The sequence below is a fragment of the Streptopelia decaocto genome (assembly GCF_964273445.1).
Source record: "Streptopelia decaocto genome assembly, chromosome: 1".
Classification (NCBI taxonomy): domain Eukaryota; kingdom Metazoa; phylum Chordata; class Aves; order Columbiformes; family Columbidae; genus Streptopelia; species Streptopelia decaocto.
In genome coordinates, this window is record NC_138663.1 from 188,116,509 (window position 1) to 188,140,414 (window position 23,906).

A 23,906-nucleotide genomic window follows, 5' to 3' on the forward strand; every position below is an offset into this window, starting at 1 on the left:
GATATGTATTTTCTGTACATCATTTTTGGTTTTGAAATTTTAAACCTGAAAAGCAATGTCTTGTGGTAGGGTTGGGGAGGGGGAGAAATCAGTGTGTGTACACATATCTAAATATTTACTAAAACATATACATACATTGTCAACTACATTGTAATAGGGAGGAGTCTGAAGTTACAAGAACTACTGAAAAAACCCCTTGAATTACAACTAACAAAGACTGAAACAGACATCTCAAAAAAAACCCCCACAAATGCCAAGGTATACCTTGTCAGGTTGAGTGAAATATCTGGCTGGAAGTACAGGGTCTTTAGGGGATTCCAAACTGTATGTTGTACTCTTCGACATAATGATATTCATTGCTACATCACAAACTGTGTAGAGTTTCTGTAAATAATAAAATTAAAAAAACCCCAAACAAGTAACATTTCAGAAGCTCATCGCAAATCTTGACAAAAGACAGTATCTTTTGAGCAGAGAACTACAAGAACTCACAGTTTAAAAGCAATCATCTTAAACATTTAACATCAGCCTGCATCTTACACCCTGTATCACAGGGTACTAAAATATAGGAGTAAAATACAAAAGCGCTGCAAGCCCAGCAGTTAAAGAGAGAGAGTTTTCATGATCTCTCCACACTTAGTGTGGAATTCTGTATGCCATGCTTTCCAAGACAAAGCTAAAATTTCTGTGGGAGAGGCAGAAAAGTGACAAATCTATACATTATGTGATGCAAAAACCTCAAAAACAAGTTCAGGAATTGATTTAATACATTCACTACACAATACACACTGCAGACATCTAATGCATCTATTTTTCTTCCTATACTAAGCTTACTCTTGCACTTTTAAAAGGAAATATTACAAAGCACTTTAGTGCATGATTTAAACACTAAAAATTGTAGCTTACGTATAATTAAAATTAGCATTTAATAATCTTACTGAGGCAGAAACAGAAGGACTGCAGATATTACAACTTCCTTGCAAATGTGCAAGAGCTACTGAAGCACGGGAAAATAACTGTCATCTAAACTAGAACAAATATAATCATCAGAGCATAAACAGTATCATCTCCCACATAAAATCCTATTGAAAAACATTTGAAAGCTGGTGTGTAAACAAAAACCAACTCATTTTCAGAAGCAGGCCAGAATTAAATGCAATTTCCAATCAAAACGTATCACCTACTTCATTCATTTTTGCATCATCTGGTCCTTGAGCATCCTTAGTCTGTTTGATATTTTCTACCATTTTTCTGATAAATGCATGACTGTTGTTTTCATTTTTAGCCATCAATATTTCCAGTATGAACCACAGGCACCTAAAGGAGAAATGCAGTACTCCTCATGAATAAAAAAGTAATTCTTTAAAAAAGCACATTTGAGAAAGTGTTTTACTCCAGGTTTTACTAGTTTTATGGATGTGAACCAGTCTAACTCTGGGAAACCAATTCTTTAGAAAAAAAGAAATGAAGGTAGGATGAGCAGAAGGTGAAGGTTCCTCTGTAAGATATCGCAGAGTATTAAAAAAAGCATATATACTATATCTCACAATATTTTGCAGGAATAACTGCCATTAGTACACGCACTGGACAGTGTATCAGGGTACTGCAATGAACTAAAATTTCACTTAGAATAAACTGAAGTTGCTTTAACCCTAGAAAGAAACACTACTAAAAGCAGCCTTACTCTTTTATGTCCTTGAGTTGTTCGATGTCCTGGACTTTGACATAATCAGGGTCATGAGCTAGAAGATGGATAGTATAAGGAACAACATACTCTGGTAGAAGTGACAACAGTTTCTCTGAAAAGCAGAAGAAAGATGTGTCAGAAGATGCCATATCAAGATATACACTTTTCTGCTACAGAGCAAAATTTGAGGTTAGTGTACATTAAGTATAGGCACACACACTATCAGCTTATCACTTCTTTATGATGTTGCATCTCATGGTTGCTGTGCAGATGTTTCCTGCATGCAAAAAATTAAGATTTTAAGTATCTTTCACTCAGGGCTGCATATTTTCTAGCTACCTTGAGAATACAGCTACAGCCATCCCCCCCCACTCCAAACCCTTTCCTCATTTCAAAGCCTCTACTCAAAGACTTTGAAAAACAGAAGTAAGGATAGATCACAAAATCCATGTTAACTGCAAGATGTGAGACCAGCCCAATTGCAGGATCAGCTACCATTCCTTCTTTGGACACTGTGGTGTACAGCCTTGCTGTCAACAGAACAGAAAAACTGCCCTTTGCAGAAGCTTTGCAGTCAAATTGCCACAATGCTCGCCAAACCCACAGCCTACTTTTTCTGTTTAAAGAAGGGATAGGAGGTAACATGAAAGCTATAACAAAGTAATAGTGGACTGAGTTTGAAAGGCTCTGTACCACCTGAACAGAGCAACACAACTCAGCTATGACATCAAAACATTCAAAACCTTTTCTAGCATCCTTTGAGATTTGTAAGTAGTCCTAAGCAAGGACTGCGGGAGAACATCTTTCCTACATCATGATGGTTGGGCAAGGACAAAATGACAAGTCGTACACCAAAAGTCAAAAAGCATTTTGCAGAAAATGTCCACGCTGTTTTCTTTAGCCTAATGACTGAGGAACTGGAGGGTGCACAGCACACAAAGTATTAAACCTGTCCCCATGCAACAGGCAGAGTCACAGGCAAGGAAGGCACACAAGTATTCAACGTATGTTACTACAGTACAAACATCTGATATTGAGTGCTTGTGGCAAATGCAAAATCATAATGTTAACATGCCTGTGGATGACCACCTGAATGGACATATGAAGGAAGGAGGCAAATTCCTGGATTGGCTTTTGAAAAAAAGAAAAAAAAAAAAAATCTGAGCTAGTGAGTGGTCATGAAAGCCATGACCAAGTCTGGAAAATCGTCTTTCTGTAAGCTTTTAACTATACCATATTAGGTTATGAATAAGAAGTCCAAACATCTGTAAATCATTATATATAATCATGTTTGAAAACCATTCTAAAATACATTAGAACATGGACTTTTTTTCACTGCTGTATGTATTAATATGAGATGTGCTTGACAAATACTGTGCACATCAAATCAAATAGCTCATTACTGTAGGTTTCACAAGACTAAATAATAGAATCGAATCATTTTGGTTGGAAGAGACCCTTGAGATCATTGAGTCCAACCATTAACCTAACACTGTCACTAAATCATGTCCCTAAGAACCTCATCTATACAACTACCATGCATAAATCAAGTCTGACCCAATCTCTCTCATTCTTAAAGGTCTCCATAAATAGGGATAATGCACAGCCTACATAAAATATTTGGATTCATTCATAATAGCAGGGGAAGCATTCAAAATTAATACAGGCTCACAGAAGGTAGTGCTGTCAAGTCTCAAGGATATGCTTCCAGACAGCCACTGCAGTTGACGCAGTTAATTATCAAGAGAAATCTCGCTACTATGTAGACTGTAAGCCATCATAAAGTTCGAAAGAAACAACATATTCACCCCACTTCTATTTCAAGTTATATTTATGTAATTTAAATCCCGTGTATTTTGCAAAGCAGTTTTTAATGTGTTTCAATTGACATTCCACTTTTAACTTTAAAAACATTCTCTGTTTCTTCAAGCACTGTCCTGCACTTTAGCCAGCAGCTGTTTGCATAACTAAATAAAAAAATAAAGACATGGCAGGGAAGAAAAAGAACGTAATTATGATTTCAGAACACTAGCAAAATTGGCTTGCTTTAGACATGTCCCAGGCAAACCAACCCGCTATTATTTGTATTAATTAGCAACTTCAATAGAATGCTCATCATGAGCTCATGAACTCAGTGTTTCATTAACTTCCTGCCTTGTACAATTTCTAATATAACTATAGTAATAATTCCAACTGGGTCTGAAAAACAAAGTGAACCAGAACCAGACAAAACAGGAAAAGAACAAATACTGACACATACTATATTCAACCCCTGTCATGACAAAAATTAGTATTTAAACATTCTCTCTTCATCCCTAACGAAGACACAATCCGAAATGTGGGGTGGCTTTACAGACAGTAACTACCAGCACTTCAAACTAGAATGTGCCAAGAACCCTCAGGAGGGGCCTTTATGAGCATTTAGAGAATGAACTGGTTAAAACAATTAACCTTTACTCTTGGATTTTTTCCACTTAATGACTTGCAAGTATAAGCCCAGCCTTAGAAAACAGAGATTCCTATGCAAGACACAAGTCTCTACCCAAATGAAACTTGTAACAGATACACAACACTCTGAATAACATTTAGGGAGTTTAAGAGGCCTGAGAATAATTCCTGCCAGCCTGTAAAAGGTCAGTGTAGAGGAAAAGAGCATTTTACTGTCTGGTACCCATCCTTAATAAGTTTTCCTTAGGCAAGGTACACGAAAATTTAGCATCTTTTCAACAAATGCTGAAATTGCCCAAAATATCTGAAAGATATCCTCCTCACTTGTACTAAGTTTTCAAGGAAAAAAACAAAACAAAACAAAACAAAACACAAAATCACACGCTTATAGGTTCAGAAAAATAGCTGCATTAGTCAAGGATGCAGATTCTCAGCTCCAGTTTTTTGTGAAAGTTTTTTGAAGGAGGTACTATTGCTGTTACCCTGAGTTACTGCATGGCCAGCTGGGAGAATGACAGAAGGTGACGCATAACACATGTAAATCATACGATCTTACCAGGATAGAGCTTCAGCTGTACTACTGCAATAATGATCTTATAAGATGTAAATAGTTCAAGATATTTTATTTGTTAAAAGCTCAGACTGGTAAATCTGAATGTCACAAAGTTAAAAATGTAATCCTCAAAAAATCATGTAATCTATATTTAATCCAGACTCCTCACAGATTACAGTACATATCAAATCAATGGCAACACTCAAGGTAAATCTTTCAGCTAGGAAAACCAACCAACCAAAACACACCAACTTCCCCCTCATCAGGCACCCTTTGAGGTCCTACTGGATAAAACATAGAATGCACATCTACGCGCCTCCTCATTTCTGCAGGAACTTTGCAGCATCTATCTTCATAAAGTTATTAAATCAGCAATTACTTTTAATCATATGAGAACTGTTATATTTTTCTCCTACATAACTAAAAAGTTTTCAACTTTCAAAAGGAATACTCTAAGAATGACTTAAAGGCATTTATTCAACGGATTTTTCTTTTTTACATGTTATTGAGGAGGAAGAAAAGCACTGCTCTTTTTTTTCTTTTAAGTCTAATTAACAATATGCAAAAGGATTTATCTGCAGACTTATTCTCTCATCAAAGGGTAAGGGGACTAACACACACACACACAGGTTGACATGGCTAATATAAAGTCTATGATTCATAAATGCAGAAGGAAATGAGTTATCTGACAGAATCTGTGAGATCAGATTCATAAAACAGGTCTGGTCTATCCTAAAACGGGATGAAAAAATCCCCTTAATTTCACAAAGGCCAAACCCCCAGTAATCTTTCAAAGAAATAAAACTTTCAAAACTTATTAAAAATCCCCATAGCTCTTCATAAAGGTCTACTTTTTCATCTGACCATATACTAGTGTTGTCATACTGTATGTGTGTAGCTTTGAGTAAGTCAAAAGGGAAAACAACTGATTTTATAACTGAAAAATAGCTAACATTAGTCCATAATAAATTACAAAGCATTCCCACAATCAGACTGCTGTCACTGGGAAGAAAGAATTGCATAAACTCATCCTGAAGTGCCTACAAATATGCCAGCGTAAGACAAGAAGCTACTCAATATAGCAGCTCAAAGACAGTCAATTTAGTACAGCATTTATGTCATTAAGGTTGCATATTATTAATTACTGAAGTAAAATTAATCACTGGCACTTCACTTACAACATAATTAACCATTAAGTTCAAACAGTACACGTAACTGCCTGAAAAACTACTTCACTTCCAATATACTTAGGCATAAACATTTGCACAGCTTTTAACATAACTGAAGAGATCTCAGAAGTGCCTGTTAAAATCAAAAGAAAAGCTGGACTCTATTTTCAGTTTTTATTAGATACCTCTAAGTGAAATTTACAGCCATTCCATGTATAAAACCAGAAAACCATCAATATTTTCACAACCTGCTCACATTTACATTTGAACTATAGCACTTTTACCAAAAAGGGACTTCTCTTACCACTGACTGCTGCATGTTGCTTCAGATATTCCCTTCTGACATTTATGTTCTTCACAAGGCACTGCCTAGCATGAGCTCTTCTCTCTTTCACTGGATCTTTTGCACACAGTGCACAAATAGCCATATATTCTAGTGGCAGCCGTAGTCTAGAAAGGCCTTTGTGAAGTTTCTGAGCAAATATTTGTCTCACTTGGTAACATTCATCCTATTAAAAAAAACAAAAGGCAAAAAACAAAAAAAAGTAACAGTAAACTTTTTCTAAAAGAAATGCAGACTGTGAAATTAAACATGGAAGCCAGGCTAAATATTCCAAAATCTCTTTCAAGACTTGCAGCCACAGAAAAATAGCAATTTTGAGAATGTTTTTTAATGTCCATTCAGAGCAATTAATTCAATTAATCAGCTGAAGGTTTCCTAAAGATCGGAAAAAGAGTTAAGGTTCAGAAACTGTACAGAAGATACCACACTCAGGACTCAAGGTGTAATTCACCATAGTACTGAGGCATGGAGTTAATGAAATTGTTTACAACAGGACCACTTGCTTTGTGGCGTCAAAGTCAATGATCTGCACTGAAACAGTGTTTAGCCACTAGTAACCACTGTGCTGATTTTACTACTGTGATTTCACATATTTTCATCAAGCCATTAATATTAGAAACTGAAAAAAATTCAACAGAATGACCAGATACGGTCAAACACTTAACAGAGTACCAAGCATCTCCATTATACTGTGGAAAATTATAAGCTATGACTGAGCACAGAACAACCTATGTCTAGTAGCTGCTAAAAACACAAACTAAAATAATATGAAGGTGGTAAATGTACTTCTACAATTTATTAAGCAACATCTTTCCAGAGCATACATGACCTTTAAAATTCTCTGTATGAAAATAACAACCTACATATTTTAAGACATCATTCAATATATCACAAATTATTTAGTAACACAGGCCAAGGACAGTTAGCAGAAGCAGGTGTGGAAAACAGGTACAAGAAAACATACAGAAAAGCATATGGTAAATGAGGCCACCAAAACAGCCTGGCATAAATTTAACCTGCCAAAAAAAGGTCCAGAGGAAAGATTTGTTATCTCTAAATATGAAGGAAAAAAAAATAAGAGGAATAAACAACTATTTTAGTCAAACGACAGTTAGGAAACAAGACAGACCGTAGATGGTTTCCAGCCAACAGGCAGCGCAGAGACAACACCTCGTCAGTGGTAACGCTGACTGTGCTCAGTTCGCACATGGCATCAAAAGAGATCACGCACTAGATAAAACAAGCCTCCCTCTTCCTCCACCCAAAAATTAAACCCAGAAGAAATTAATCAATCCTTCCTCTATGGACTGAAACCCTGAAATGCCTGCTGGAGCCAGAGTTAAATAACCAGAGACTCAAACCCAAACTGTGAAGCCTACTCAAAATCTATTGCCTCTCTAAGACAGAGGCCTCTTGTCCTGCTCAGTAACATCACCGGAGTCTAAAACCTTTTCAAAGCTTTGAAGAGCCCTGTGCCTAGTTGGTGTTTTGAAAGGGAAATATGTCCTCTTGGACTCAAAGGAAGGTATAATTCATTGTTACTGATGGTGTTGTGTAACAAACTGGATTTTTATTTATCTTTTAATATTGAGAGTAACCATACATTCAGTTCACTTACACTAGCTCACTGAGAAGAGAGAGGACTAAACCAAGTTCTACATTTTTTTTATAACATACAATTAAACCCCATGCATTAGCCCAGTTTTACAGATCTGCTTCTCTGAATTTAATCCCAATTCATCAGACATCCACAATTTAAAAGTATTTTGAAAACTATATTTGCAAAGCAGCATGTATCCCTTTAGACAAAATCTGATTCTTGAAAATGGACAAAGACTTGCTTAAACAACTGAAGCACCCTCATAGTTGAGAAAGGAGACTGAAGAAGTTTTGGGGTTGTTTTTAAACAAATGAAACTTAAACAACCTAGAAGATTATTCTAAATACAATTAAAATTGCATTTTCAACAGCAAAGCTTATTAGATCTTAAATCTGGTCTTAAAGCCTGTTAAGCACTGAAGTACTTAACACTACACTCAACTGTTTTCTGTTCCATTGCAATATGAAATTCTGCTGACTTCAAAACTTTTTCTGCAGATCAAAGAACTTAACTGCTGGTGAGCTTACAGGTTTGGCCAAACATATACATAACTTATTTTAAAATTACTAAAACTACACGCATTTAATCATCATAAAGTCTATGTTTGCCAGTGTGACCTTAACATGGCAATTAGCAACACTTAATTATGTATTTTGCACTCTAGTCATTACACATTACAAAAGAGAAGTCTCAGAAAAAAAAATAGCCAGCACAGAACCACAGCAGAACCTGTGCAACCATTATAGACCTTAAAAATTAAAAACTTTTCCTTTTGTTTAATCTGCTTCCTGATCTGTCTACTTAAAAAAAATTGCCATAAATTAAATTGCATAATACCGGTGTTGCCATTGATGTCACTTGAATGTTCTGATTTATGGCTAGACTTGGTAAGTGTTAAAAAGAAATAAACTTTTAGAATAACAAGTGTCTACCATCAAGAAATGGATTCTAATACTAAATGGTCTAAGCATAACCATACATGCGTGCATATATATATAGGCAAATATCTCAAAAACAAGTATACAGACGGTTTCCATAGGAGATTAATACAGTACCACTTAGAAGTGCAAAAGTCACTGAAACTATTCTGAACTCAAAAGCTTGGCAGAAAGAATGGAAACTGCAGAAAACCTCGAGATCTAAAAAAGTTATTTATAAGTATTCAAAAACCTGTCCTGTACTTACAATCTAAGTAAACAAGTAAGAAGCTCACAAAAGGGAGGGGGAAAAAAAAAAAAAAAGAGGAAAAAAAAAATTCGATAAACGAGGAGAAAAAGTGACAAAAATGGTGCTATAGTGAAACAGGTTCTCCTGGAAGCTATGTCAAGGCATATGGATGACAGTGATGTGATTACTGACAACAAACATGGCTTCACAAAGGACAAAATGTGCCTTATAATTAGTGGCCTTTTACAATGGAGTGATTGTGTTGGTGGATAAGGGATGAGCAACTGATGGCATTTCCCTGGAGTTCTGTAAGGCCTTTGACACGGTCCCACACAACATTCTGGTCTCTAAATTGGAGAGATAAGTCTTTCATAGATAGAATATTCAATGGATAAGGAATTGGCCAGACAGCCACATTCAAAGAATTGCAGTCAACAGCTCAGTGTCCAAATGGAGATCAGTAACAAGTGGTATCTCTCAGAGGTCTGTACTGGGACCAGTACTGTTCGATATCTTTAGTAAAGACACAGGTAGTGGTACTGAAGGCACGCTCAGCAAGTTTGTGGATGACACCAAGTGGTACAGTTGATACACCAGAGGGAAGTGATGCCATCCAGAGGGACCTTGACAGGTTGGAGGAGCGGGCCCATGTGAAATTCACAAGGTTCAACAAGGCCAAATGCAAGGTCCTGCACATGGGTCAGGGCAACTCCTGGTATCAATGCAGGCTGGGGGATGAAGGGATTGAGAGCAGCACTGCAGAGAAGGACTTGGGAATACTGGGGATTAAAAAACTGGCCATGAGCTAGCAATGTGCGCTTGCAGCCCAGAAAGTGATCCAGATCTTGGGCTCCATATAAAGAAGCATGGCCAGCAGCACTGTGCACTTGCAGCCCAGAAAGTGATCCAGATCTTGGGCTCCATATAAAGAAGCATGGCCAGCAGCACTGTGCGCTTGCAGCCCAGAAAGTGATCCAGATCTTGGGCTCCATATAAAGAAGCATGGCCAGCAGGCTGAGCAAGGTGATCTTCTCCCCCTCTAATCTGCTCTCATGAGACCCCTATCTGGAATACAGAATCCAGCTCTGGGGTCTCCATTACAAGACAGACATGAACCTCTCTTGTCTCTAGAGGTCCGGAGGAGGGCCATGAAAATGGTCAAAGGGCTGGAACACCTCTCCTATGAGTAAAGGCTGAGAGTTGGGGTTGTTCAGCCTGGAGGAGAAGACTCCAGGGACACCTTATTGCAGCCTTTCAGTATACAAAGGGAGCTTGTAAGAAAGACAGAAAGACTGTATTGACAGGACAAGGGGTAATGTTTTTAAATTGAAAGAGCTTAGATTCAGAATAGACAAAAGAAAGACATTTTTTACAATAAGGGTGGGAAGGCACTGGAACAGGTTGCCCAGAAAAGTTGTGGATGCCCCATTATTGGAGGTGTTCAAGGTCAGGTTGGATGAGGCTTTGAATAACCTGGTCTAGTAGAAGATGTCCCTGCCTACAGTGGGGTTGTTTGGAGTGAGATGATCTTGAGAGATCCCTTTTGACACAAACTACTCTATAGTAAGATGTTATACTAACTTGTTTATAAATGTTGATGACTGTATTATATTTTTCCAATTTATTTCTCATCTCTCAAAATTCCCTTTCAAAAAGTGAAGAGATGTAAGCATTAAGACCCAAAGACAGCAAAAATAGGTGACAACAGATCTGTTATCAATATCCACAGACAGTTAAGACTGATACAGCTGCAAAACAAGAAGCAAAAATAAAGTGAGTGATAGTGATGAAACAGAGGGCAATGAGCTTGCACCCAGGATACTGAAAAGGCCATTAAAACACTGAATGCAAATTCTGAATAAAGAACTGCAAGGTGAACATTTAGCAATAAAAAAAAAAGCCACAGGAGCAAAATGACCCAAAAAATTAACAGATTTTGATCACTGGTATCAGAAAAAAAATCAGAAAATACAAACAATATATTGGCAAGGTTCATCTGGCATGACATTATCTGGATCGAGTATCCTTTCAGGAAGAGAGACAGACCTTATTTGTCATTACAGCAAGTGGCTGTCTTCCTCTCTACGAATTTTGTTCTGAATTGTAAAAATCTTTAAAACTCATTTTGACATGAGACTAACATTTCCATCACATCTTGGAATAGGAAAACTGGAAAGTATCAGTCCTCACTTTGGGTGTATAGATCTTTGGTTATTACCACTGAATTTCTGCTGCATTTTTATTAGATTTCACCCACTTAAGTAATTTTAAGTTTTGTTTTGCTTCTCTTGTTCTTCATAGAATCTTGGAACTGAGTAAAGGCTCATTTCCATAGAAATACAGAGGCTTCAAATCCTCATAAACATTGTTAAAACAATATAGAAGACTAATACAGGTTGTCTTATTCTGGTATATGAATGATTTTTCTAGCCCAACTGCAAGCAACTCCAAACAACTTAAGAACTTAAAACGATATTGTTAATTTGAAAATTAAGTATCAAACCAGGAGCTATACTTTGTATTTTCTAATATTTAATGCCATTTTCAGATCTTCTGACATTTAAAATGGGTTGCAGCTTCTAAAGCTTTAGCCAGTGAGAGGAATTAAGGTCTAGAACGGAATATCGTTATTACTGAAGATATCTTCTGGAAGGGATTCCTTCCAGAGGATTTCTTGAGTTTTGTAAAGTCAGGAGAATATCAGCAGTTACACAAGTAACACCAACATTAGTTGTCCTACTCTTGGGGTGGGAATCAATTTCTGTAGAATTTGCAAAGTCTGCAAGACAGAAACACAGATGATTTCTATATATAGTCTACTTACAATTTGAAAGTTATTTCCTTTCTGCTACTGTGGGCTCACATGCAGAAAGTGAGGATGAAAATTCCACCATCCACTAAGAATTCTCTCCCTATCTCTTCTAATATTTAAATGATTTCAAATTTCTTTGCAGACCTCTGCATTCCAAATATATTCCATCCAAGTATCAAGAAGCCACAGTCACTGCTGTCATCATAGTCCAACAAACTTTATATCATCTAATTTCAACTTTTAATAATGTCATAATGCAGCTGGGATATTACTTTAAATCAATACTGAATTATTTGGTTTATCAATATTCTAGTATTTCACTACTTTAAATTAGCATTCCCCCATTGGGAAGCCTAGTACTATAGATCTAATTCTCAACCCAAATCAGTTTTCAAGACTGTGTAGCAGGAAAATAAACTCATGCCAAGGCTGAATGTTTTGCATAACAGCAGATTAGCAGAAATATACACAACATACAGAACAAACAAATATATTCATACGTTTGCTGGTAACCCATAAATCCCACCTAATTTCCTTACATTTATGGCTAGTGCACACAGCTGGTACTGTTCTAAGGTGATGATTTCATGGTAACAAGGTTCTTGTGCCAACTTCACAATAGCATTCCCTGCAGCCAGCCTCAACCGAGACATATCAGGTTTACTGAAAAACAAGCACATGGAATACAAAGGTTAATTAGTAAATATTACATAATTATTTGACTTAAACAAATCCCAAAGACTTTGCATTGTTGAAAAGCAGGCACTTTAAAAAGAAGGAAAAGTTTACATGGATTTCACTGCCCCAGTTCCCCCAAAACAACAGCAGAAAAACTTCAAATCAAAAGTAATTTCCATGTCACCAAGTTTTCTGATTATACGAAACTGGGAGGAGTAGGTGACACACCAGAAGGCTGTGCTGCCATTCAGCAAGATCTGGACAGGCTGAAGAGCTGGGTGGAGAGGAACCTAATGAAGTTCAACAAAGGCAAGTGTAGCATCTTGCACCTGGGGATAAATAATCCCATGCACCAGTACAGGCTGGAGGTTGACTTGCTGGAAAGCAGGTCTGCAGAGAAGAACCTGGGAGTCATGGTAGACAAGAAGTTAATAATGAACCAGCAATGTGCCCTTGTGGCCAAGAAGGTAAATGGTACCTAGGGTGCATGAGGAACAGTATGGGCAGCAGGTCGATGTTGTCCTCCCCCTCTACTTTGCCCTGGTGAGGCCACATCTGGATTACTCTGTCGAGTTCTGGGCTCCCCAGTTCAAGAAAGACGAGGAATTACTGGAGGGAGTCCAGCAGTGGGCTACAAAGATGATCAGGGGCCTAGAGCATCTTTCTTATGAGGAAAGGCTGAGAGAGCTGGGTCTGTTCAGCCTGGAGAAGAGAAGGCTGAGAGGGGATCTCATCGATGCTTACACATATCCCAAAGGTGGATGTCAAGAGGATGGGACCATATTCCTTTAACTGGTGCCCAATGACAGGATGAGGGGCAATGGGCACAGACTGAAACACAGGACGTTCCATCTGAATATGAGGAGAAACTTCTTTACTATGCGGGTGCTAGAGCACTGGAACAGGCTACCCAGAGGGCTTGTGGAATCTCCTGCTCTGAAGATATTCAAGACCTGTCTGCATGTGATCCTGTGCAACCTACTCTAGGTGAACCTGCATTAGCAGGTGGGCTGGACTAGATGATCTCCAGAGGTTCCTTCCAACTCCAACCATGCCATCATTCTGTGATTCATTGTTCTTAGAAAAATTATTTCAGTAAACTATGTTACTTTTGTCTTTCTTCATATCAAACACAAAAGAATTAAGAAGCTTTATACATCTCTCACAACACTAATTAATTCTATTCAGAGTAGTAAGTACAGCTTTTTCCTTTGATAACTTGAACCAGGAATCAAGGTGTATTCTTATTTAGAAATAACTATTCCTTTAACCAGGACAAATATTGTTCAACTTCTTAACATTTTGCCCATTATCCTTAGGAAGAGCAAACACTGTAGTCTTAAATCCATTATAATGAAAACTGTATAAAGCATTTACAGAATGAGATTAAAAGTATTATTAAACATAGAGTGCATGCTAGAAATACCTACTAAAGAGCTTAAGCCTTAAAATTTATCTAATCAGGCTTTATAAACACCTGAGTATTTTATGGAAACCACAACATTTCAAAAAAAACACCAAATGACAGGACAAAAGCTGCACTAACTTTCAAACAAGGCATGAAGATTAACACAGCAACATCTAGTTCTTAAATGCTAAATTTCACTTTAAATTACACCTACTGTGATAAGTGAACCCAAGAAAGATTGAAATTTTGCACTTCAGTGACAACTGAGCAATAATGGCTTACAAGTACAGAGTGACTGAGGCAAAGGAAAGGATAAAATTAAGAACTTTCAATCTTCCTCAGCTTTCGTAGTGATAACATTTAATTCTGAAAATTGAATCAAAGGTACTTCATATAAAAGTTGGCCAAATCTTTACGGAGTAAAGATTTGCGCAGAGTAAAGATTTATCACAGAAATACGCACAAGCATGTGTGCACACTGTGGGAAGGAAGGAGAGGACAGTGTCAGTTGTGAATATCATTCTTACAGCTGAAGATGAAAATCAGATCTGTCTTATTCCCCAGAAGGATTATCTTAGAAGAAATCCTTCAGGATTTATTTTTAATCAAATCACTATAGCCAAAAGTTTTCTGAACTGCATTATGCCAAACCACACAATTATTAGGGCCGAAATACAAGCTTCTGTATGATATAATTGCAGTTTTTGATTACTTCTAATGATTTTGAAAGTTAGTACCAAGGATGTCCTTGTCCTATCAGAAATTCTCTAAAAGACACAAGAGGGACCCAGACATTTGTTTTCTGGAGTGCTATTCCTATTGCTGAAGACCAGATGTTTGAAATGAGAACAAAAGCGCAACTACACGGACAGATGTTATTGAGTGCAAAACAGTCTTCATTAAGATGGTGGGCTGCACAAAGATAATCCAAATACATGCATCTTGAAAACATATCTGGTGCATAATCATCATCTCTTACTTTACAAACTAGCAGTTAACATTTTTTTCTTCTACTCCAGAGGATAAATGCCAGTATTCTATTTTCTAAGCCTTTTCCATGTTCCACAGAATAAAGTGTCTTTCGAATACAACTTCGGAAAATGTCACATATCAGATGGTGTAGCAAATTATCTACAGCACAGAACTATGAAGTTCTAAACTCCAAAGTTTTAAGTCATTTATCTCTTGGTAAGTTTCAGCTTAAGGAAAATATAGATAGCATTTAAAAAAATCTCAATTCAGGCTCATATCTAGCATCAATACTTTCAGCAAGAGCTAGTGTCCTCTGATACTGAAATACTCTTCTACTTAGTACAGATTAAAATTAAAATCCTATTAGAAAGACACACAGCATTCAACTTAGCTGTTTTAGCTAACCACAAACAGAAAATTTGTATGATCTTGAATTTTATATTTTTAGGACTGTTTATGACTTTGTAAAATGAAGAATAAAGACCTGGAAAGAATGGCTGAGATATTGTTTATTGACAAAATTCAACATTAAAAAAATCCAACACTGGTGAGTTTAACCTACATATGCTAAAATCTCAAAGCAATCGGTTGTCTTAAAAGTAACTCAACTAAGTCATCAATCCTACTACTTCAAAGTGAGAAGGATGAAGAAAAATAGGGATTTGTTTATTTGTTTTCCAGTGGGGACCTTGCCTTCACCTGATGCTCTAGGCTGAACACTGCTTTAAAATTTAAAAAAATACCATTCTCTTAGACTGTCACTGAAAAGTACAGCTGTATAGATTTAACAAGGCATGGGAACAGTCATTTTTACAGCTGAGGAGGACCATAACATCAAGATGTGTAAAACATAACTAACAGCCTACATGAGGTCAAATGTCTCCCGAACCTTGCCACTTTCAGTTAATCAAATTATCTTCAGCAAATTATATATTGTTTAAAAGACAAATGAAAACCACAAACACAAAAATTTTTGTAGAATGACACCAGATCAAGTACAGTTTAGAAGATTACATTTTGTACTGAACAGACAATTTTTATTTGGAAGAAACAGTGACAGATTTGCACAGTAGGGACACAGTAAGCACTATCTTCATTGCGTTCCCAAAGGGTGAAGAATAAAGATCAGGAAGTGTCAGTGAGACACCAGCAAGCTCCACGCAGAACTAATGTGCCTGAAGCATCATCTCCTCTGCTTCAGGTTTTGAGAGGACTTGTTAGCGTGGGTGGTATAGCTCACACAAACAGAAACATGGAGACCTGCCCTCCTTGAAGCTTAGAGCTTTCCCAAAATGCAATATGTGGAATCACAGAGTAGTTACAGTCATAAGGGACCTCTTGTGGTCATCTAGCCCAACCCCTCCACTCTAGCAGGGTCACCTAGAGCAGGCCACACATGACAGTGTCCAGATGGCTTGTTAGTATCTCCAAGGATGGAAACTCCACCACCTCTCTAGACAACCTGTGCCAGTGCTCAAGTCACCCTCACAGTGAAAAAGTGTTTCCTTGTGTTCAGACAGGACTTCTGTACTTCAGTTTGTGCCCGTTGCCTCTGGACCTGTCACTGCACACCACTAAGAAAAGCCTGACTCCACCATCTTTAAACCTTCGGTTCAGTTATTCATACACACTGATGAGATCCCCACTAAGCCTTTTCTTCCCTAGGCTGAAGAGTCCCAGCTCTCTCAGCCTTTTCTCACCCGCCAGATGCTCCAATCCCTTAAACATCTTCACGCCCTACAGTGGGCTCATTCCAGTAGCTCCACATTTCTCTTGTACTGGGAGGGGCTGGTGTTCCATTACCTTCTCAGGGACTGGCTTGTAGGTAGTTCTCTGGGTCCTTCTTCCTATCCTTTCTGAAGATAGGAGAGACATTTGCTTTCCTACAGTCTTCAGGTATCTCTACCAATCACCACAACCATTCAAGGAAGATCAAGAGTGGCCTCACAATGACAGCTGCCAGCTCCCTCAACACTCATGGGTGCATCACATCAAGGACCATGAACTTATGCATGACTAGTTTAAGTATTCTCTAACCTGATCTGAAGTCCCACATGAGGGCCAAGGCCTGCAAACATGAAGTTGTTTCTAGCTGTTTATAGAAGGGCCCATCCACTTCCTCCTCCTGGTCAGGGGGCCTACAGCAGACAATCACTACCATGTCACCCATACTAGTCTGGTCTTTAATCCTAACCCATAGGCTCTCAGCTGGCTCACCATCCATCCCTAGGAAGACTGCCAAGCTCTGGAATTGAAGGGTTGCCTTTAACACAGAGCAACCTCACATGTCATCGTTGCTTTCTCCATCCCATCTCCATCCCAGCCCACCACTAACTCTAATAATGGAGAACTGACCACATCATTATATACAGTTTCTATTATTATTTATATTTTCGAGCACAAAAGGAGTGGGAAAATTAAATTTCTAAAATGTACATATTAAGGAATCAACACTCCGAGCGTGAAAACACACAGGACCTACAGAACTGATGTATTCAGAAACTACTGGGTAAGCCAACAATATGTTCTGAGTAGTTATTCTGAAAAGCTAAATTACTGCTACTTAACTCCATAGTAACTTCCACAAATGTTCATGTTACAGAATTTAAAACTATGAACCTATTATTTGCAAAGAACTTTAAGAAAGACTACACAGTTGCTACAAAGACAACATACTAGACGATTCTCAGGTTTGCAATTTTGCACACACAACATAGGTTCTATCTGCATAATCACTGTATAATATTAAACTCTAAAATTAAAACCTTGTTACTCATACTGGCACAATTCACCCATGCCTTTCGTGGCTTCTGTAGACATACATTTTCAGTGTTTGGTGAGCAATAATGACTGACAACTCGTCACTTTTATCACAGAGGATTAAGAAGATACCCAGAAAAACAAATAACTCGTCTTATGATCATCTAAAAGGCAAATTATTTATTGAGACTTAATCATCTTTACACATTTCCCTCTTCCTTTCACTTTTAGAGGCCTTAAGTGATTAAAGTCTGCCTTCAGGCAGAAGTGCCTTATGTACTAGCTATTCTCACCTGGTTTACTGCAACATGCTATTATTTTTTATTAGAAAGTCTGCCTATCAGCCTTTGGCATACGTAACAATTGGTACATCAGGAAGAGTAAGCTGTATAAAAAAAATTAAAACCGATTTTAAATGGGAAAAAAGGAAGTTACACAGTTTATTCTTGCAATACGAGTAATGCAATCTCTTTGAAGAAAGAGATAAAACAAAGATAATAAAAACATTAAAATACAGCTATATTCACAGTGTAAAAAAACCCTGGTACTCAGCAAATTTATGTAAGAATCCAGCCAAGCTTACCATCGGTTCTTACAAAATAAGCTGTACAAAGTATTCAGTAGTCTAACAGAATAGTTTAAGTACTACTTTGACTGAAACTCTCCCCACCGCATGATCACAGACATTAAAATGTTATAATTTGTTACATACCTAATTTTCCCCTGTTCTGTTAAATCTCCATCACTGTGTAATATTGTTGTTAGCAACCGCAGAGTAGAAGTTCCTGACTTGCTGTGGTTGTTCTTCATTCCTAGCAACCATCGAACCATCATCTTGATGGCCTGAATCTGAAAAAAAAATTTGGTATGCAGAAGTCAAATCACACCATGAGTCTCATTTTTAAAATAACCTTTATCTTAATTTAATCACACTGCATTTCCCCAAGTGACTTTTGTTGTTATGAACACAAGCCTGTCAAAGGTTGCAAAACATCACTTAAGTACCGAAAGATAACTAGATATATTCTCACTTGACAGCAACTTTTCATTTAAAGCTCAAACATTTATTATAGTAAATAAAAATCATACAATATTTAGTTAAAGCTCAAACTCTTTCTTCTACTAAGCAATCATACATTTTGTCCTGTGCAGACATTATTTTAATTGAGCTTATATCCATTAAACACTGCGGAATAGGTAGAAGTACTTATAATTATTAAGAAAATGTTACTGGATCAAAAGCCAGAACACATTTTCATTTTCTTATATTCCTATAACTTCTGTGCTTAAACAATCCCTCTATATTCTTTATTTATATATGTAATATTTGAGTTTAAAGACATGTAAAGGAAAAAACAGTTCATAGACATTTTGACTGTTAAGAGTATCCACTTGTATTAAGACAACCGGAAAAGAATATTTCTTTCATGGGTATTTAATGAAAAGCCTCAAAGCCTGTTACTTAGGATAATATGTCTTTTGCCAATGGAAATATTAAGTGCTTTGAGGCAACCTTCTAAAAGTATACAGAATCCACCAGCTATCATGAAACAGTGAATAATTTCACACATTTCTTTAGTGAAAATAATGGATGAATTTCAAGATCAAGGTTGTTTGTCTGAGTCCCTTTGTCCTTTCATTTTCATTCTATAGGAGAGCAGAGCGACAAAGAAAGCAGAAAGAGGAGTATCTTCTTACAGCAAAATGAAAATGCCCATCTGAATCACTTAGACATCCTTGGGGGAAAAAAAAGACACCACCAAAACCCAGTCACACAGTAACTTCAAACTTGATATAAACATACACAATATCACCAAATGTAATTAAGCATATAGTTATCTATTCCACATAACAGCCTGATCACAGTAGTCTCTTCAGATTTAAGTTCTAGGACTGTCTTCTAGATATGACTTCATCTTTTAGCACTGTAGCCCATTTAGTCCACCTACAAAATTCTAGTTCTATCGGGTAACACCAGCAAGAGGTAGGTTGTCTGTCCCTCAAGACCTCAAAACGTAAATAGAGTTTGTGGAACAGAAATAAAATGGTCTTGCCCCAGATTTCCAAGGGTCTTCCACTGAAACAGCTGTAAGTATCCACCAGAAGATTGTAAGAGCAATAAAAACAATATGATGATGATGATGATGATGATGATAATGATTCAAGGCCCCATTTTGAATACTGTGTTCAGTTTTGGACCCCTCATCATAAGGACATTGAGGTACTGGAGAGAGTGCAGAGGAGGGCACTGAGACAGGTGAGGGGCCTGGAGCACAAGTCTGATGAGGAGCGGCTGAGGGAACTGGGGCTGTTCAGCCGGGAGAAAAGGAGGCTGAGGGGAGACCTTATCGCTGTCTACAACTACCTGAAATGGGGTTGTAGCATGGAGGGCGTTGGTCTCCTCTCCCAAGTAAAAAGTGATAGTAAATGGCTTCAAGTTTTGCCAGGGAGGTCTAGATTGGATATTAGGAAAAAATTCTACACAGAAAGGGTTGTCAGGCATTGGAACAGGCTGCCCAGGGAAGTGGTAGAATCACCATCCCATGGGCACCCATCCCATGCTGTGATCCTAGAAACACTGTCTTCCTACTGCATCAACATTATGACAACAGCTGGCTCAGGATTCTATTACTTGAGTTTTCAGAGCCACCAATGCTGCAGGTTTGTGCAATAGTGAAAAATGAAATAATGCCCACTTAACGCACAGTTAGAAAAAGAGGATGAGGAACCTTCTATTGCAGTGTACATAGAAGGAAACAAGAAATATCACTGCTGCTGCATAAGTCTCAGTCCACTGCATGGTGCATACAAGTATTCAGTACTGGCCACTGTCAAGAGAGCTTATGGCTTCACAGAAGACACTCAAGTGCCAGCTGTAAGAATTCAAGTCTAACTCACACAATAATTAATCCAAGTCATATTTAATACTGCACTGAAACTTTTCTCTAGAAGTACAATTTAATTTCAGATTTAACATCTAAAAATAAGGCGAGCCTGTATCAGTCTACATCTGTTAGGCTGAACAATACTTTAATTTTTCTTAATTAGTCCCTCCCCCTTTCATACTTAACCTTCCTAGTTTTAAGATCCCCATTAGATATTATACAGTTATGTTACAAAGGGAGCCTTTTAAAAAAGGCTTTTAAAACCAGAATAAAGAAAAATAGGCTGTCAGCAAGATTTGTTTATAAACCAATGGTGTGGCCTGAAGCATCCATTAAATACAGGCTTCTCAGTAGTAATAAATGCTAATTAAATTTGCAGATCAATTTTCACAATAATGTGTTTTCACTTGCCAATAAATGCTTCTTACAGCTTTCAGGCTTGGCTTCAACTCTCAGTTACCTCAAGATTTTCTGTCAGCCAATTCCCTTCCAAATAGTCAAATGTATGAAAAGTTATTAACACAAAGGTGCATTTTAGAGAGATATTATAGCTTTGCAAAACAAAAAAAAAAAAAAGACAACTAGTATTTACGGCTTCAAGTTACGTGTATAATCATTGTAGTCAAAGCACGTTGATTTTAAACTAGCAGTTCATGAAATTAAAACAGACATGGATTTTTTTAACAGTTTTTGGAGTGTACTATGTAACTACGGAATTGCACAAATATGAAAAATACCCTTGCTATACTCAAACGAATTAAAAGCTAACAAATCAACTCCAAACACAACTAAGAATGTCCAGCAATGAGTTCTGTATTAATCTGGAAACCAAAGCACTCACTAAACCAGCAGAGAGAAGGTGGTACATTACAAAGAGTTCAACAACTTCAAGAGGGAAGGCAAAGAACTTCTGAAAACCAGAGCAACTTTACTCAAAAGGCATTGGAAATTAAATGACTACTGTAATTAATTTAGAAACAGCATACTACAAAGTACCTGCACCTCTCTAATTCTAAAAGAAAATGTGAAAGCATAACCTAGCCCTGTTCTGAAGGGCATTTCAAAACAAACAGAGACACAGGGTGTATTTTCCACAGTGTAAATGTATTTCTGATTGAGTGAAAAACGGATTGAGAATATCTATTACCAAGTCCAGGAATAATAATAACAAACTTGCTCAAAAAAAAAAAGAAAAGCTTGAGATGACAAGAAAGAAAAACAAAAAACAAACAAGAACAACAAAACCACAATACACCACATTTTTAATGTGATTCGTTTAAAACTAGCTTTTTCCTCTAGTACACATTGTCCAGGGTGAAAAGCAATGAAACACATTTATTTGAGGAAACTGACAAATCCAAGAACAGTTTTTTTTCTTTATTCCAAAAGGGCATTTCAAGTTTATTAGAATGTCCTAAAAAAAAAAAAAAAAAAAAAAATCAAAAGAAAAAGAGAAGCCCTTTAAAAAAGTCTCGAGTACTTAACTGCTATGGTAAACAGGAGGGAAAAAATTATTTGACTGTAACTGTGATAATATCTGGAATACTTCAGTGTTGCACACCAAACCTAAGTCTATAATAAGGTATCATAGAAATTCAATGAAGTGTACACACAAATTTGTCTACAAAAGTAAAAAAAGTAGATGCTCCCAAAAGCAAATTATTTTCTTCTGGCAATCCAAAAATGTATATTGTGGTAAGATCTTCAATTTAAAAATAGTAACTTCTTTTTTACTTTTAGAAAGGTGACAAGGAAACAGAAAACAGCAGTTGACACCTTTAGGAATTTAGATATTTAACTTCCTTTATTATACATACAACCACATGAAAATGTAGTAAGTGCTACTTACTTTAACAAGTGTTTCAGGAGACACTTCTTCATCTGGGACCCAAAGTTTTGTTGTCTTTTTTCCTGGAAGCTAAAGCAAATGTTACACTTAGTTATAGCACTGCTTGTTACTCTTCCCTGAAACCTGCTGTAATCTCCTCTTTTCTGTTTTCTTCTGAAAACAATACAGCAGCACTCACTGGTTTGCCTTGTGCCTGCTGGATTTTATAGCAGTAACCAGTACAGAAGTGAGATCCTGTTCTTGCCTCACCATTCAAGCATCAGTAAATCTAACAGCAGTAAAGGGGTTTTGTTGCTGTTATTACCTGAGAACTGTTGCTTTAGAGTGTAACAGCCATTGCTTCAAAAATAAGTTCCACTATCCATATCCAGTACACACTGAAACCTCAGGCACATAGCTTTAGACAGTACATCTTTCCCTAAACAGTGGCTGACAACGCACAAGTTATTTTTTTTCACTTTATCATCACTATCAATACAGAATTATTAGAAAAATTAAAATTCACATTCTTCCATTTAAACAATGCATTTTAGTTTCAAATGCTTTATACTTTGTAAAAACAACTGGCTTGCTCAAGACAAGACACTTAGTGAGTGAAGTCAAGTAATAGTTTTCACATTTTTAACAAAAGGCAAGTCATGAGTGATCAAATGCTGTGCTACACAGCTTGCCACTTTTGTAAGGACTACCCAATTAGTACTATCTCCTTTCCTGTACTGTGGGTTTTCAATTGAGTCAAACAGTACTCATGGAAATCCAAAGCCAGCCGTATACTAAAAGAAGAAGAAGCAAGCCAAAAATATTCCCAAGTACTTGCTGAGTATCATCCCACAGGAGAAGCAGAATCTTAAAACAATGTTTTAAAAATACTTACCCTATCATTCATTAGCAAATCTTTAACAATAAAAGTGGCAACCAAAGATTTCAAAGGGGCAGCGAACTGGTCAGGTGCTAGCATGGCTATATGGCCAATAGTAACCAACGGTGTAATGAGATGCTCAAAATTGCTCGGATCCAGACTTTTATGGAGTGGCTAGAATAAAGGCAACAAATTCACGTGTTACTGGTATCATCTATGTCTTATTGAGGGAAGCCTGAGGAGAGTTCTCTACCAAGTTGTCCATGTCTAGTTCAGAAATACAATATTAAAAGAACTATTAACTATTTAGATTTAAAGACACATTTCACCAACCCTGCAAGTCTACAAATCAAAAGAAAAAAAAATCAAGAAAGACAAAACCTTTTGCACATTCAAGCACATCAAAAAGCGGCAGCTTAAGCAGAACTGTCTGGGGAAAAAAAATAAAGCACTTTTTCTTGTTGAAGAAGTGGGCATACTGTACCTCGAGGTGGCAACTTCAGTAATGGACTATGGTTCAGCCTTCAAAATAAAAGGCTGATGGCCACTAATTAAAAAGTACATTTGTGGTCATAACTATAAAAACTGCTTAAATAGTCTCTACCGTAATTCAGTTTTCCACAATTTCTGTAACAATTTCAGTATTTTATGCCAGATCCAACAAAGGGGAGGAGTGGTGTATAGTTCCTCTTTCCATAAGTAGTTCATGGCTCTAG

At 37.1% G+C, this 23,906-nt stretch overlaps 1 protein-coding gene across 4 annotated transcripts in view; it reads right to left on the bottom strand.

Annotated features, from left to right (window-relative positions):
* The window catches only part of PDS5B (PDS5 cohesin associated factor B), a 104,542-nt gene that overhangs the window by 11,852 nt on the left and 68,784 nt on the right, over window positions 1-23,906 (bottom strand). For all 4 annotated transcript variants that reach the window (XM_082047196.1, XM_082047197.1, XM_082047194.1 and 1 more), the window contains exons 21-28: window positions 23,206-23,364; window positions 22,332-22,400; window positions 18,310-18,446; window positions 12,319-12,442; window positions 6,162-6,366; window positions 1,685-1,799; window positions 1,185-1,317; window positions 265-384 (exon numbers count right to left, since the gene is read on the bottom strand). In XM_082047196.1, coding sequence (XP_081903322.1) covers window positions 265-384; window positions 1,185-1,317; window positions 1,685-1,799; window positions 6,162-6,366; window positions 12,319-12,442; window positions 18,310-18,446; window positions 22,332-22,400; window positions 23,206-23,364 — 1,062 coding nt within the window. The remainder of the gene's footprint in view (window positions 1-264; window positions 385-1,184; window positions 1,318-1,684; window positions 1,800-6,161; window positions 6,367-12,318; window positions 12,443-18,309; window positions 18,447-22,331; window positions 22,401-23,205; window positions 23,365-23,906) is intronic.